Genomic DNA, 14,638 nt, shown 5'->3' with positions numbered 1-14,638 from the left:
AAGCTTCATGACACTATTGTACATATCCATGTTGCCTTAAAAAGCGTGATTTATTGCTTTATTTCCATTTTATTTTTTATTTTCCAACACAACCAGGACTGACTCAGCCTAAACTGCGCCCTTGACCACACACCTGTCAGTAAAGAAATTACCTGGACACACAGGTAAGAGATGTTATTAATTAGCAATGCTCATTGACAGGTGCGCCATTAGAGCAACGCGCATGCACACGAGTGTCAAGCGTCAGCGCCATTTTGGTGAGGAAACTTTGTTCAAAAACCCAAAACCAAACACATCATCTCATCTCATCTCATTATCTCTAGCCGCTTTATCCTGTCCGACAGGGTCGCAGACAAGCTGGAGCCTATCCCAGCTGACTACGGGCGAAAGGCGGGGTTCACCCTGGACAAGTCGCCAGGTCACCACAGGGCTGACACATAGACACAGACAACCATTCACACTCACATTCACACCTACGGTCAATTTAGAGTCACCAGTTAACCTAACCTGCATGTCTTTGGACTGTGGGGGAAACTGGAGCACCCGGAGGAAACCCACGCGGACACGGGGAGAACATGCAAACTCTGCACAGAAAGGCCCTCGCCAGCCACGGGGCTCGAACCCGGACCTTCTTGCTGTGGGGCGCAAACACATCTTAGCAAGTAAAAATATATCAAATATGCTCAAGTGTATCTACTATTTCGTAAGATTACAATAAACCAAATATCACATAATTAATTTAAGAAACCTTTATTCGTCACATGTACACTTCAAGCACAGTGAAATTCATCCTCTGCATTTAACCCATCTGAAGCAGTGCACACACTCAGAGCAGTGGGCAGCCACACCAGAGCGCCCGGGGAGCAGTCAGGGGTCAGGTACCTTGCTCAAGGGCACCTCAGCCCAAGGCTGCCCCATGTTAACCTAACTGCATGTCTTTGGATTGTGGGGGAAACCGGAGCACCCGGAGGAAACCCACGCAGCCGGCCATGGGGCTCGAACCTGGACCTTCTTGCTGTGAGGTGACAGTGCTAACCACTACACCACCGTGCCTCCCCTAATCCTAATTCTAGACTTATTTCACTATTTGAAGCTAAATTTTCTCACCTTATTGCACTGTTAGAAATAGGTAGGAAATAGGTAAGAGTCCATTTCTGTACCCCATGATACAGTCTACACTAATGTACCTCTTAGGGCACATTATTTGACCTCAAGGTAACTATGCAGGGGTGTAGCTGGGGGTGGGGGGGTGGGGGTCCTGGGGTGCCCATGACCCCCCCTTTGTTGGACCATACATTTTTTCAATAGCCGCATAAGAATATAAGAAAAGCACCCACTGTAATTTTTCTAACGTTTATTTTTTTTAACTAGATTGTCACCTCAGCCTCATTAGGGTTTCTATAACCTTGATTTCCTGTGGTTTGGGCACGAAAACCCAGTTTGACAGAGTGTGTGTGGGAGAGGTGGATGTACAGTGGTGCTTGAAAGTTTGTGAACCCATTAGAGTTTTCTATATTTCTGCATAAATCTGACCTAAAACATCATCAGATTTTCACACAAGTCCTAAAAGTAGATAAAGAGAACCCAGTTAAACAAATGAGACAAAAATATTATACTTGGTCATTTATTTATTGAGGAAAATGATCCAATATTACATATCTGTGAGTGGCAAAAGTATGTGAACCTTTGCTTTCAGTATCTGGTGTGACCCCCTTGTGCAGCAATAACTGCAACTAAACGTTTGCGGTAACTGTTGATCAGTCCTGCACACCAGCTTGGAGGAATTTTAGCCCGTTCCTCCGTACAGAACAGCTTCAACTCTGGGATGTTGGTGGGTTTCCTCACATGAACTGCTCACTTCAGGTCCTTCCACAACATTTCCATTGGATTAAGGTCAGGACTTTGACTTGGCCATTCCAAAACATTAACTTTATTCTTCTTTAACCATTCTTTGGTAGAACGACTTGTGTGCTTAGGTTCATTGTCTTGCTGCATGACCCACCTTCTCTTGAGATTCAGTTCATGGACAGATGTCCTGACATTTTCCTTTAGAATTCACTGGTATAATTCAGAATTCATTGTTCCATCAATGATGGCAAGCCGTCCTGGCCCAGATGCAGCAAAACGGGCCCAAACCATGATACTACCACCACCATGTTTCACAGATGGGATAAGGTTCTTATGCTGGAATGCAGTGTTTTCCTTTCTCCAAACATAACGCTTCTCATTTAAACCAAAAAGTTTTATTTTGGTCTCATCCGTCCACAAAACATTTTTCCAATAGCCTTCTGGCTTGTCCACGTGATCTTTAGCAAACTGCAGACGAGCAGCAATGTTCTTTTTTGGAGAGCAGTGCCTTTCTCCTTTCAACCCTGCCATGCACACCATTGTTGTTCAGTGTTCTCCTGATGGTGGACTCAGGCCCGTCGACAGGGGGGGACAAACGGGTATGTTGTCCCGGGCCCAGGAATGGGGGGGGGGGGGGGGGGGGGGGGGGGGCAGAACTGGGCTCTCATGAAGTTGCGATTATTTTATTTCATTTCAAAATGTGTTGATTTGGGGGAGAAATGTGCTATATTTGCATTCAATAAATGATTTCTAGATCTTTTGCCTTTATTGTCTTTGAAAAAGGCGTCAAGAACCCCCTACCACCCCTAATGCAAAAATGGTTTGGTCTGACTCTTTCAGCCCGTCCCTTCTGTGTGTGTGTGTGTGTGTGTGTGTGTGTGAGAGAGCGAGCAGCCCCTCCCCCAACCCGCGCGCTGCGAGCAGAGTGTCACAGGATTTTCTCAGTGCCCTCCCTCCAAACAACGGGGATTTACACGAAAACGGAAGGAGATATTCACAAATTTCTTTCACAGTGAGCGCCACAAGGCTCCCCTGAACACACTGATGTAATTTTTTTGTCTGTAGTGTAAACATTGAGGTCACTAGAGCGAGTTAAAAACGAGTGACTTTTCTGCCAAGTTTATAATGGCAGTCTATGGGGCTGCACGGCTGCCCTCTCTTCACTTTCAGGCTTCTCATTCAAAAACTGCAAGTCCTATAGTGTAGGTAGACACATTGTGTGAATCAGGACAAGTGTGGCTACTACTTTTGAGAAAAGTGTGTGTGTGGAGTGAAAATTGTGGCTGAAAACACAGTTTAAATGAGAAAGTTTGAGCTATTTTTCCAAGCTCTCTACACTCTAACTTAACGAGCTCCACTGGTGTGTAACGCAATAGACACCCATGATAAAGCCTGATTTTCTCAGGCTTTATAAGGGGGAGGAGGGGTGGAGACGCGGGGGGTGGGAGCATGGTGAGGGCGGGCGGGTTTCTTTTCAAAATATGGCTTGCGGGAACCGTTATTCCAAAATCTCATACTCCACCTTTAAGGGGAAAAAAATGACATCGTTCGATCATAGCGCTTCGACAATCAGCGTGCGTGCCATTTGCCAACATGCACAAGTCAGGAGCACAGAAAAGAAAAGAGAGGAAGAAACCAAGAGACTCAGGGGCTCACTGCATAAATATTTTAAAAAAGATTCGGATGATGCAGCAGGTACTAGCAAAGGCAGTGGGGCAGCTGAGCCAGGCAAGACACAGCCAACTATTTCCAGCCCCGTAAAGTAACCCCAACCAAGGCACGCGCGGCACGCTATTCATGTTACAAACGAGGGAGAGCAAGTCACACTGAACACCATATCAAACGCACAGGGCATTGAATCATTTCATAACCACAACAGCTTAATAACATTGTGTTTCATATATCTGATTGAAGCTGAGAAGATTCACATTAGCCCGCAATCATATCCCGCCGTTTCTCGAGCGGTGTGTTCTTCTCTGCTTTTCACACTGGACAGTACGCACACACAGTATACTATGTTCGCCCCCAGCCCTGCCCGAAATCCCCCGTCCATTGCTGCTCCTTCAAGAGCACCCCAATCGCGTGAATAGAGACTGGGATAAGAGAGGTGTGTGTGTGTTGGCCCAGGGGGGCCCATTCAGAGCATTTTGTCCCGGGCCCAGCCAAAGCTGTCAGCGGCCCTGGGTGGACTCATGAACATTTAACATTATTCCAATGTGAGAGAGGCCTTCAGTTGCTTAGAAGTTACCCTGGGGTCCTTTGTGATCTCACCGACTAGTACACGCCTTGCTCTTGGAGTGATCTTTGTTGGTCAACCACTCCTGGGGAGGGTATCAATGGTCTTGAATTTCTTCCATTTGTACACAATCTGTCTGACTATAGATTGGTGGAGTCCAAACTCTTTAGAGGTGGTTTTGTAACCTTTTCCAGTCCAACAATGCTTTTTCTAAGGTCCTCAGAAATCTCCTTTGTTCGTGCCATGATACACTTCCACAAACATGTGTTGTGAAGATCAGACTTTGATAGATCCCTGTTCTTTAAATAAAACAGGGTGCCCACTCACACCTGATTGTCATCCCATTGACTGAAAACACCTGACTCTAATTTCACCTTCAAATTAACTGCTAATCCTAGAGGTTCACATGCTTTTGCCATTCACAGATATGTAATATTGGATCATTTTCCTCAATAAAGAAATGACCAAGTACAATATTTTTGTCTCATCTGTTTAACTGGGTTCTCTTTATCTACTTTTGAGACTTGTGTGAAAATCTGATGATGTTTTAGGTCATATTTATGCAGAAATATAGAAAATTCTAAAGGGTTCACAAACTTTCAAGCACCACTGTAAGTGCAGATATGTTGAATAATACACAGTGTGATACAAGCAGAAAGTGTGTGAAATGCACACAACAGGCAAACAGTCCGAAACAGCAGGCAAAGTTGGAATCGATGAAACAGGCAGGAGATCAATCGAGGCATGGACAGAACATCAGAGGCAAAACTATACAAGATCACGGGACGAGAAACAGGAGTCGAAAAACCAGGAGGTCAACAAGGACAGGGCCAGGAAACAAGGCTCTGTAAGGCACGCCCCTGCTATGTGTACCTTTTTAGGGCCAAAAAGGTACATATGTGTTCCCAGTCAGTACACAGGTACTGGTCATATAATTAGAATATCATGAAAAAGTTTATTTACTTCAGTAATTCCATTCAAAAAGTGAAACTTGTATATTATATTCATTCATTACACACAGACTGATTTATTTCAAGTGTTTATTTCTTTTAATTTTGATGATTATAACTGACAACTAATGAAAACCCCAAATTCAGTATCTCAGAAAATTAGAATATTGTGAAAAGGTTCAATATTGAAGACACCTGGTGCCACACTCTAATCAGCTCAAAACACCTGCAAAGGCCTTTAAATGGTCTCTCAGTCTAGTTCTGTAGGCGACACAATCATGGGGAAGACTGCTGACTTGACAGTTGTCCAAAAGACGACCATTGACACCTTGCACAAGGAGGGCAAGACACAAAAGGTCCTTGCTAAAGAGGCTGGCTGTTCACAGAGCTCTGTGTCCGAGCACATTAATAGAGAGGCGAAGGGAAGGAAAAGATGTGGTAGAAAAAAGTGTACAAGCAATAGGGATAACCGCACCCTGGAGAGGATTGTGAAACAAAACCCATTCAAAAATGTGGGGGAGATTCACAAAGAGTGGACTGCAGCTGGAGTCAGTGCTTCAAGAACCACCACGCACAGACGTATGCAAGACATGGGTTTCAGCTGTCGCATTCCATGTGTCAAGCCACTCCTGAACAAGAGACAGCGTCAGAAGCGTCTCACCTGGGCTAAAGACAAAAAGGACTGGACTGCTGCTGAGTGGTCCAAAGTTATGCTCTCTGATGAAAGTAAATTTTGCATTTCCTTTGGAAATCAAGGTCCCAGAGTCTGGAGGAAGAGAGGAGAGGCACAGAATCCACGTTGCTTGAGGTCCAGTGTAAAGTTTCCACAGTCAGTGATGGTTTGGGGTGCCATGTCATCTGCTGGTGTTGGTCCACTGAGGTCCAAGGTGAACGCAGCCATCTACCAGGAAGTTTTAGAGCACTTCATGCTTCCTGCTGCTGACCAGCTTTATGGAGATGCAGATTTCATTTTCCAACAGGACTTGACACCTGCACACAGTGCCAAAGCTACCAGTACCTGGTTTAAGGACCATGGTATCCCTGTTCTTAATTGGCCAGCAAACTCGCCTGACCTTAACCTCATAGAAAATCTATGGGGTATTGTGAAGAGGAAGATGCGATATGCCAGACCCAACAATGCAGAAGAGCTGAAGGCCACTATCAGAGCAACCTGGGCTCTCATAACACCTGAGCAGTGACACAGACTGATCGACTCCATGCCACGCCGCATTGCTGCAGTAATTCAGGCAAAAGGAGCCCCAACTAAGTATTGAGTGCTGTACATGCTCATACTTTTCATGTTCATACTTTTCAGTTGGCCAATATTTCTAAAAATCCTTTTTTTGTATTGGTCTTAAGTAATATTCTAATTTTCTGAGATACTGAATTTGGGGTTTTCATTAGTTGTCAGTTATAATCATCAAAATTAAAAGAAATAAACATGTGAAATAAATCAGTCTGTGTGTAATGAATGAATATAATATACAAGTTTCACTTTTTGAATGGAATTACTGAAATAAATCAACTTTTTCATGATATTCTAATTATATGACCAGCACCTGTATAAAGGGTCCAAATACTGTAAGTACCTCAGAGGGTACTCCTAAAGGTACAATAATATACTTTATTTTCTGAGAATGTGTCAGGAAAAATGTAGGAAATTTATCTTCCAGTAGAAGAAGCTGGGGCGGCACAGTGTATTGTAGTGGTTAGCACTGTCGCCTCACAGCAAGAAGATCCTGGGTTTGAGCCCAGCGGCCGGCGAGGGCCTTTCTGTATGGAGTTTGCATGTTCTCCCCATGTCTGTATGGGTTTCCCCTACAGTCTAAAGACATGCAGGTTAGACTAATTGGTGGCTCTAAATTGACCGTGAATGGTTGTTTGTGTCTCTGTGATGACCTGGCGACTTGTCCAGGGTGTATCCCGCCTCTTGCCCATAGTCAGCTGGGATAGGCTCCAGCTTGCCTGCGACCTTGTAGGACAGGATAAGCAGCTACAGATAATGGATGGATATACACACAGTATCGTTTCTTTCATCTCCCCCTTTTTTTCTCTATACTGATTAGGATCTAGGATCCAGCTTGCCTGCAACCCTGTAGAACAGGATAAGCAGTTACAGATAATGGATGGATGGATGGATGGATGTTCTTATCATCAAATACTTTCATTCCATATTTTGTTGCTTTTTTTTGCATTTGTGGGGGTTTTGTTTTTGAGTAGAGTTTTTATTTCATCCTCGGTTGGTTCAGCAACATGCTCCGCCATTTCATTTTTCCTCTACTCACGGTACATGAGCTGATAGCCTAGTAGTAGAGTAGCCAATCAGAGCACAAGATTGCTCATATCCAGTGAATGTGGATAAAAATATATATTACACATATACACACGCAGGCTGGCACAGTGTATTGTAGTGGTTAGCACTGTTGCCTCACAGCAAGAAGGTTCTGGGTTCGAGCCCAGCGGCCGACGGGGGCCTTTCTGCGTGGAATTTGCATGTTCTCCCCGTGTCTGTGTGGGTTTCCTCCGGGTGCTCCGGTTTCCCCTACAGTCCAAAGACATGCAGGTTAGGTTAACTGGTGACTCTAAATTGACCGTAGGTGTGAATAAGAATGGTTGTTTGTGTCTCTGTGATAACCTGGTGACTTGTCCAGGGTGTACCCCGCCTCTCATACAGTCAGCTGGGATAGGCTCCAGCTTGCCTGTGACCTTGTAGGACAGGATAAGCTGCTACAGATAATGGAGGGATGGATGGATATACACACAGTGTCATTTCTTTCATCTCCCCCTTTTTTCTCTATACTGATTTACACGTATATGTTTGATATTTGCACAGTTGCCAAAATCATTGCAATATCATTTCACTGCTGTTGTACTTTTATGTACAGTTATGCATGTGACAAAAAAAAAAGAATCTTTTTGGCTATGTTTATTTTCAAGACATGTCAAAATCTCTCAAGAATGCCAAGATGTCTGGCTTGTGAGAGTATTATGTAAGGAATAAAACACACTGGGATGTAATCTCATCTCATTATCTGTAGCCGCTTTATCCTGTTCTACAGGGTCGCAGGCAAGCTGGAGCCTATCCCAGCTGACTACGGGCGAAAGGCGGGGTACACCCTGGACAAGTCGCCAGGTCATCACAGGGCTGACACATAGACACAGACAACCATTCACACTCACATTCACACCTACGCTCAATTTAGAGTCACCAGTTAACCTAACCTGCATGTCTTTGGACTGTGGGGGAAACCGGAGCACCCGGAGGAAACCCACGCGGACACGGGGAGAACATGCAAACTCCGCACAGAAAGGCCCTCGCCGGCCACGGGGCTCGAACCCGGACCTTCTTGCTGTGAGGCAACAGCGCTAACCACTACACCACCGTGCCGCCACTGGGATGTAATAATAATAATATCAACAATGGAGTAATTTGAAATTTTGAAGAATTGTTCTATTCCTCTTATCTCACAACAGTATTCAAAAACTAATAGTGCTTTTCTTATTAACATAATGAGTACTTTTTATCTTTTTATCGTTACATCTAACGTTGTGGAATGTCTGCAAAACAAGTTAGTTCCTGTTCTCACTTACATTATCGCATTGTCGTATTACTGAGAAACCACAAACTGTAATCTCTTCTGTCTAATGCTGGAAAATTAAAGTTACAGCTTTTTCTCTGACTGTTATAAAGCACTGACGCTGGAGACTCCTTCAAAAAGTGTTAAAATAAAGTCTCCTCACAGGAAACTTCACCATATCAATGATTTCACATGTTATTAGTCTGTTAACATGGAGCACACAAGTATCGGTGTAAGCTGTTACTAACGTATTAGAGCAAGCATGTTCATATAAACCTGTAATTTGGAGTTGGAACTACTGGCAGAGCTGCTGTTATAGAAAAGTAATCAACACCTTCTGACCAATCAGAATCAAGGCTGGCATATATAGAGGATATTACACAGTTGTGCGAAGATATAAAGTTTGTCTTTGAGTGGTGATTGGGTATATCATGAGTGAGTGACGCGAACGATTGAAAAATATTTTCAATACGAGAAGATAAACTTCATATCTTTGCTCCACTGTGTAATGTTCTTTATATTATATGGACACATTAAAAAAAATACCCAAGTTAATCAAAAGAATTTTAATTTTGAACCAGTTTGCCATTTTGACAACGTGCATCTAGTCAGCGGAAAAACACTGGGAGTGACGTCATCAGAGTGAAATATCAGGAATTATTATACATACAGGACACTTTTGCGATGGAATAAAAACGTGTTCTATTCCCTTCTAGCGAGTTTCATTCATTTGGTTTGATAGCATGCAATATTGTTAGCATATCACTTATCCTATGCGTACGTCACTCTACCCAGTGGAGAATGAGCATTGAATATGGTTTATGATATTGCACGGTTGTCAATGCGCCGCAGACGTAAAACTTCCACGCTAGCGAGTGAGCAGCTGTGACAGTTTGTAAACAAACATGGCCGCCAGGTTCGCTTTGTTAAATACGGAAGATTTTGAGAGAATTTTGAAAGAGAAAGAGGCATTGAACAGCAGAAAGGAATGCATAATAATAATAATAATAATAATAATAATAATATTGGCTGGATTTTTTTTTGTGGTATATCAGATATAGTCCATTCAGCTACTTGTCTTCGACTCATTCAGTATCATGCTAGCTGAATGGAATACAACCCCAATTCCAAAAATGTTGGGACACTGTGTAAACTGTGAATAAAAACAGAATGCGATAATTTGCAAATCATGAAAACCCTATCGTTCATTGAAAATAGTACAAAGACAACATATCAAGTGTTGAAACTGAGAAATTTTGTTTTTTGAAAAATATATGCTCATTTTGAATTTTATATCAGCAACACATTTCAGAAAAGTTGAGACAGGGGCGTGTTTACCACTGTGTTGCATCACCCCTCCTTTTAACAACACTCTGTAAACGTTTGGGAACTGAGGAGACCAATTGCTGTAGATCTGAAAGAGAAATGTTGTCCCATTCTTTGCTGATATGCATTTTCAGCTGCTCAACAGTTCAGGGTCTCCTTTGTTGTGTTTTGCACTTCATAACGCGCCAAATGTTTTAACTGGGAGACAGGTCTGGACTGCAGCAGGCCAGTTTAGCACCCGGACTCTTTTACTACGGAGCCATGCAGTTGTAATATGTGCGGAAAGCAGTTTGTCGTTATCTTGCTGAAAGAAGGAAGGCCTTCCCTGAAAAAGATTTAGTCTGGATGGCAGCATATTGCTCTGAAACGTATTTATATCATTCAGCATTAATGATGCCTTCCCAGATGTACAAGCTACACGTCATGTACACTTATGTCCCCTCATACCATCACAGATGCTGGCTTTTGAACTGTGCACTGATAACAAGCCGGATGGTCCCTCTCCTCTTTAGCCTGGAGGACGTGGTGTCCGTGATTTCTAAGAAGAATTTCTACTTTTGATTCGTCAGACCTCGGGACAGTTTTCCACTTCGCCTCAGTCCATCATAAAAGAGCTCGGGCCCAGAGAAGGGAGCGGTGTTTCTGGATATTGTTTATATCTGGTTTTAACTTGCATTTGTGGATGCAGTAATGAAGTGTTTTCACAGACGATGGTTTTCTGAAGTGTTCCTGAGCCCATGCAGTGATTTCCACTACAGACACGTGTCTGCTTTTAATGCAGTGTCTCCTGAGGGCCTGAAGGTCACAGGCATCCAGTGTCAGTTTTCAGTCTTGTCTCTTGCATACAGAGATTTCTCCAGATTCTCTGAATCTTTTAATGATATTATGGACCATAGATGATGTGATCCACAAATTCTTTGTGGTTTAACATTGAGGAATGTTATTCTTAAATTGTTGCACTGTTTGCCCACGCAGTCTTTCACAGAGCAGTGAACCCCTCCCGATCTTTACTTCTGAGAGACTCCGCCTCTCTGGGATGCTCTTTTTATACCCAATCATCTTACTGACCTGTTGCCAATTAACCAAATTATTATTATTTTTTTACCATTATGCAACTTTTTCAGTCTTTTGTTGCCCCTGTCCCAACTTTTTTGAAACTTGTTGCTGATATCAAATTCAAAATGAGCATATATTTTTTCAAAAAACAATAAAATTTCTCAGTTTCAACATTTGATATGTTGTCTTTGTACTATTTTCAAAGAAATATAGAGTTTCCATGATTTGTAGATTATCTCATTCTGTTTTTATTCATGCTTTACACAGCGTCCCAACTTTTTTGGAATTGGGGTTGTATATCTGATATACCACGAAAAAAATCCAGCCGATATTATTTAAATATGTCACTCAGAGCCGCAATGTATTTCATAGGAAAAATGTTAATTTTTCAACACGAGAAGATAAACTTCATATCTTCAAGCCAACATGTGATTTTTCTTTTTATTATATTGACACATTCACAAACAAAAAGTCCCCAAATTTATCAAAACAATTCATTGATTTCCTCACAAGTGACCTATAGAGATTTATGTCATGGTTTTGGTTCTTTATGTCCCGGATGGAGCTCGGATGAAAAATACGAGTGGCGTATTTCCTGGTAAAACACTTGTTTCCATGATATAATGGCAATCTTGCCGTATAAAAAGTGGCTCATTTTCATAATTGATTGTTCAACTAAGAGTCATTAAATCAAGCAATTTTGGGGGAAATCACTTTACTAACATTATTGGAAAACAAACAAACAAACAAACCATGATCATTTACATTTTTTTTGTGTGTGTAAAAAAGCTCTCTGAGATGATGGTGAATATCCATTCAACAAAATCCCAGACATTTACAGTGCATCATTTTTTTTTAATGTAATACTTAAATATTCGTACTATAGATTTAGTTCATTTTCAAAACTTGGAAAGTTATTACAGTAATGCATGAAAAAACAGGTATTGAAATTAAAATGTTATAAAAATAGCAAATGCCCCATAGGGACTGTATACCTGCTTTTGTGTGTAAGTGTGTGTTCTTGTACTTGCTGCATATTGAGGACCGGAATATTTTCTCATCTCATCTCATTATCTCTAGCCGCTTTATCCTTCTACAGGGTCGCAGGCAAGCTGGAGCCTATCCCAGCTGACTACGGGCGAAAGGCGGGGTACACCCTGGACAAGTCGCCAGGTCATCACAGGGCTGACACATAGACACAGACAACCATTCACACTCACATTCACACCTATGCTCAATTTAGAGTCACCAGTTAACCTAACCTGCATGTCTTTGGACTGTGGGGGAAACCGGAGCACCCGGAGGAAACCCACGCGGACACGGGGAGAACATGCAAACTCCACACAGAAAGGCCCTCGCCGGCCCCGGGGCTCGAACCCAGGACCTTCTTGCTGTGAGGCGACAGCGCTAACCACTACACCACCGTGCCGCCCGCCCCCCGGAATATTTTATTTTATTTTACCAACAGAGTTCAGACATTTTCGCTGGTCCTCACTTTTGCGAAGGGCTGTTTGAGGGTGAAGACTTAGTTTTATGGTAAAGGGGTGGGGTTAGAATAAAGGGGTGGGGTTAGAGTAAGGGGTGGGGTTAGAGTAAAGGGGTGGGGTTAGAGTAAGGGGTGGGGTTAAGCTATTTGGTTATGATGTTGAAGGTTATGGTAAGGGCCTAGGGAATGCATTATGTCAATTGAGAGTCCCCACAATGATAGAAGTACAAGAAAGTGTGTGTGTGTGTGTGTGTGTGTGTGTGTGTGTGTCCCTCAGCTCTGTAATGAAAACAGCGCCTTTGTGTGGTTGTGCAGCAGCAGTGCAGGCTCTCCCCCTTTAATTCAGGATAAACAAAGTACAATACAAAACTGCCTCGTTCATTTCAGAATTCAAAATTTCATAATGCCTTTGCACTTTTTCAAATATTTGTCTTTTTAAAAAAATGTTTGAAAAAAACACCTTTCTCTTTCACAGATTAAGTCTAATCTGGTTTCTGTTCAAGCAGACCCGGACCATCACTATGTTACAGTTCACCTCCAGTGAATCCTCTGTGTTTATGTTTATTGATTGTGTCCCTGAGCCGTTCGCCTGATCATCACCATCAGCAGACAGACGTCCTCACGGCTTCAGAGCATGGATGAACAAACAGAGGTCAGAGGTCACAGATTTTCAGGTCGTTCAGAGTCACAGAGTTCCGACCGCCTCAGATTTTCTCTACATAGTTCCCAGGGAATAAGCCCTCTTTCCCACGCAGCCTGCCAGTCCACCAGCCAGACGGATCTAAAACACAAACAAACAAAAGGCATCATTTTTAGATGAAAGAAGGAAATGAAAGGAAAGTGCTGGTTGATGTACAGTACTGTGCAAAAAGTCTTGCCCCCCCTTCAACAGATTTAAATGATCAATTCAGTACAAAAACATTTCAGATTCCAAATGTTAGTTTTCCAGGACAAGATTAAATGTTATGGAAAAATCTCTCAGTATATAAAATAAAACAGCATGTTATGTAAGGGACACTTTTCAGACAAAAAAAAAAAAAACATCATGAAGGCTGCTGGGTTTTGCTGCAAAAATAAGAAGCAAGTGTGACAGTCAAAGTGCCCAGAAGAACCGAGCCTGGTTCTGGAAAGATGCTCAGTAAAACCTCCAGCTCATTTCAAGTAGTCGAGAGACTATGAATTATTTTTTTTTAAAATGAGTCATCACTCCAAATACTGATTTTGTTTCATTTATTATAGTTCACTGCTCTTTATGGTATTTTTTAGCTGTAGAAACATTTCATTTCGTTCTATTTGAAGGCATTTTTTCTCAACAGCATTTCTTTTATGCAAACTCAACACCATTAAATACTCATGAGCTCTTTTGAGCGACCAACGATTGATAAGTGTCACAATTTAACAGATATAACTCCATGTTCCGTTGATTTTCTCACTTTTCCCGATCTTGCGCGATCACGCGCTGCTCCACTTAGCTTCATAGAGTTATTATTGCACCTAGTGGTCAAAAATGGGAATTGCAAGAAGCACTAATAGATAAAGGTCCATTGAGGCAGGATTCATGCTGCCCCATGCTCGCTCCATCTATGAAACATTTTCACTGGAGGAGGAGGAGTGAACAGGACAGATAATGACAGGGTTGCCAGATTGAGCTAGTTTATAACTCCTCTGTGGCTATCAAGATCTTGTTTTATAGCAAATAATCAGAATGAAATATGAATACAGTTTCACAAAACATTCTTTAAGTGCAGACAGTGCGTCTATGATGGACAGAAACATTTCTATTGTAAGATATATTGGAGAGGGGGCACGGTGGTGTAGTGGTTAGCACTGTCGCCTCACAGCAAGAAGGTCCGGGTTCGAGCCCCGTGGCCGGCGAGGGCCTTTCTGTGTGGAGTTTGCATGTTCTCCCCGTGTCCGCGTGGGTTTCCTCCGGGTGCTCCGGTTTCCCCCACAGTCCAAAGACATGCAGGTTAGGTTAACTGGTGACTCTAAATTGAGCGTAGGTGTGAATGTGAGTGTGAATGGTTGTCTGTGTCTATGTGTCAGCCCTGTGATGACCTGGCGACTTGTCCAGGGTGTACCCCGCCTTTCGCCCGTAGTCAGCTGGGATAGGCTCCAGCTTGCCTGCGACCCTGTAGAACAGGATAAAGCGGCTAGA

General features: G+C 42.7%; 1 protein-coding gene and 1 long non-coding RNA gene across 3 annotated transcripts in view; one reads left to right on the top strand and one right to left on the bottom strand.

Moving 5' to 3' along the window:
• Nucleotides 1-5: 5 nt before the first annotated feature.
• LOC132893409 (uncharacterized) overlaps nt 6-14,638 on the top strand; it is an 18,283-nt gene continuing 3,650 nt past the window's right edge. Inside the window, exons 1-2 of the long non-coding RNA XR_009655555.1 lie at nt 6-164; nt 12,956-13,132. This is a non-coding gene — a long non-coding RNA (uncharacterized LOC132893409). The remainder of the gene's footprint in view (nt 165-12,955; nt 13,133-14,638) is intronic.
• myo1f (myosin IF) overlaps nt 12,341-14,638 on the bottom strand; it is a 99,382-nt gene continuing 97,084 nt past the window's right edge. For both annotated transcript variants that reach the window (XM_060932512.1, XM_060932513.1), the window contains one exon: nt 12,341-13,261. In XM_060932512.1, the coding sequence (XP_060788495.1) occupies nt 13,185-13,261 (77 nt within the window). In that variant the 3' untranslated portion in view covers nt 12,341-13,184. The remainder of the gene's footprint in view (nt 13,262-14,638) is intronic.

This window comes from Neoarius graeffei, chromosome 10, assembly GCF_027579695.1.
Source record: "Neoarius graeffei isolate fNeoGra1 chromosome 10, fNeoGra1.pri, whole genome shotgun sequence".
NCBI lineage: Eukaryota > Metazoa > Chordata > Actinopteri > Siluriformes > Ariidae > Neoarius > Neoarius graeffei.
This window is presented reverse-complemented; position numbering and strand designations above follow the sequence as displayed.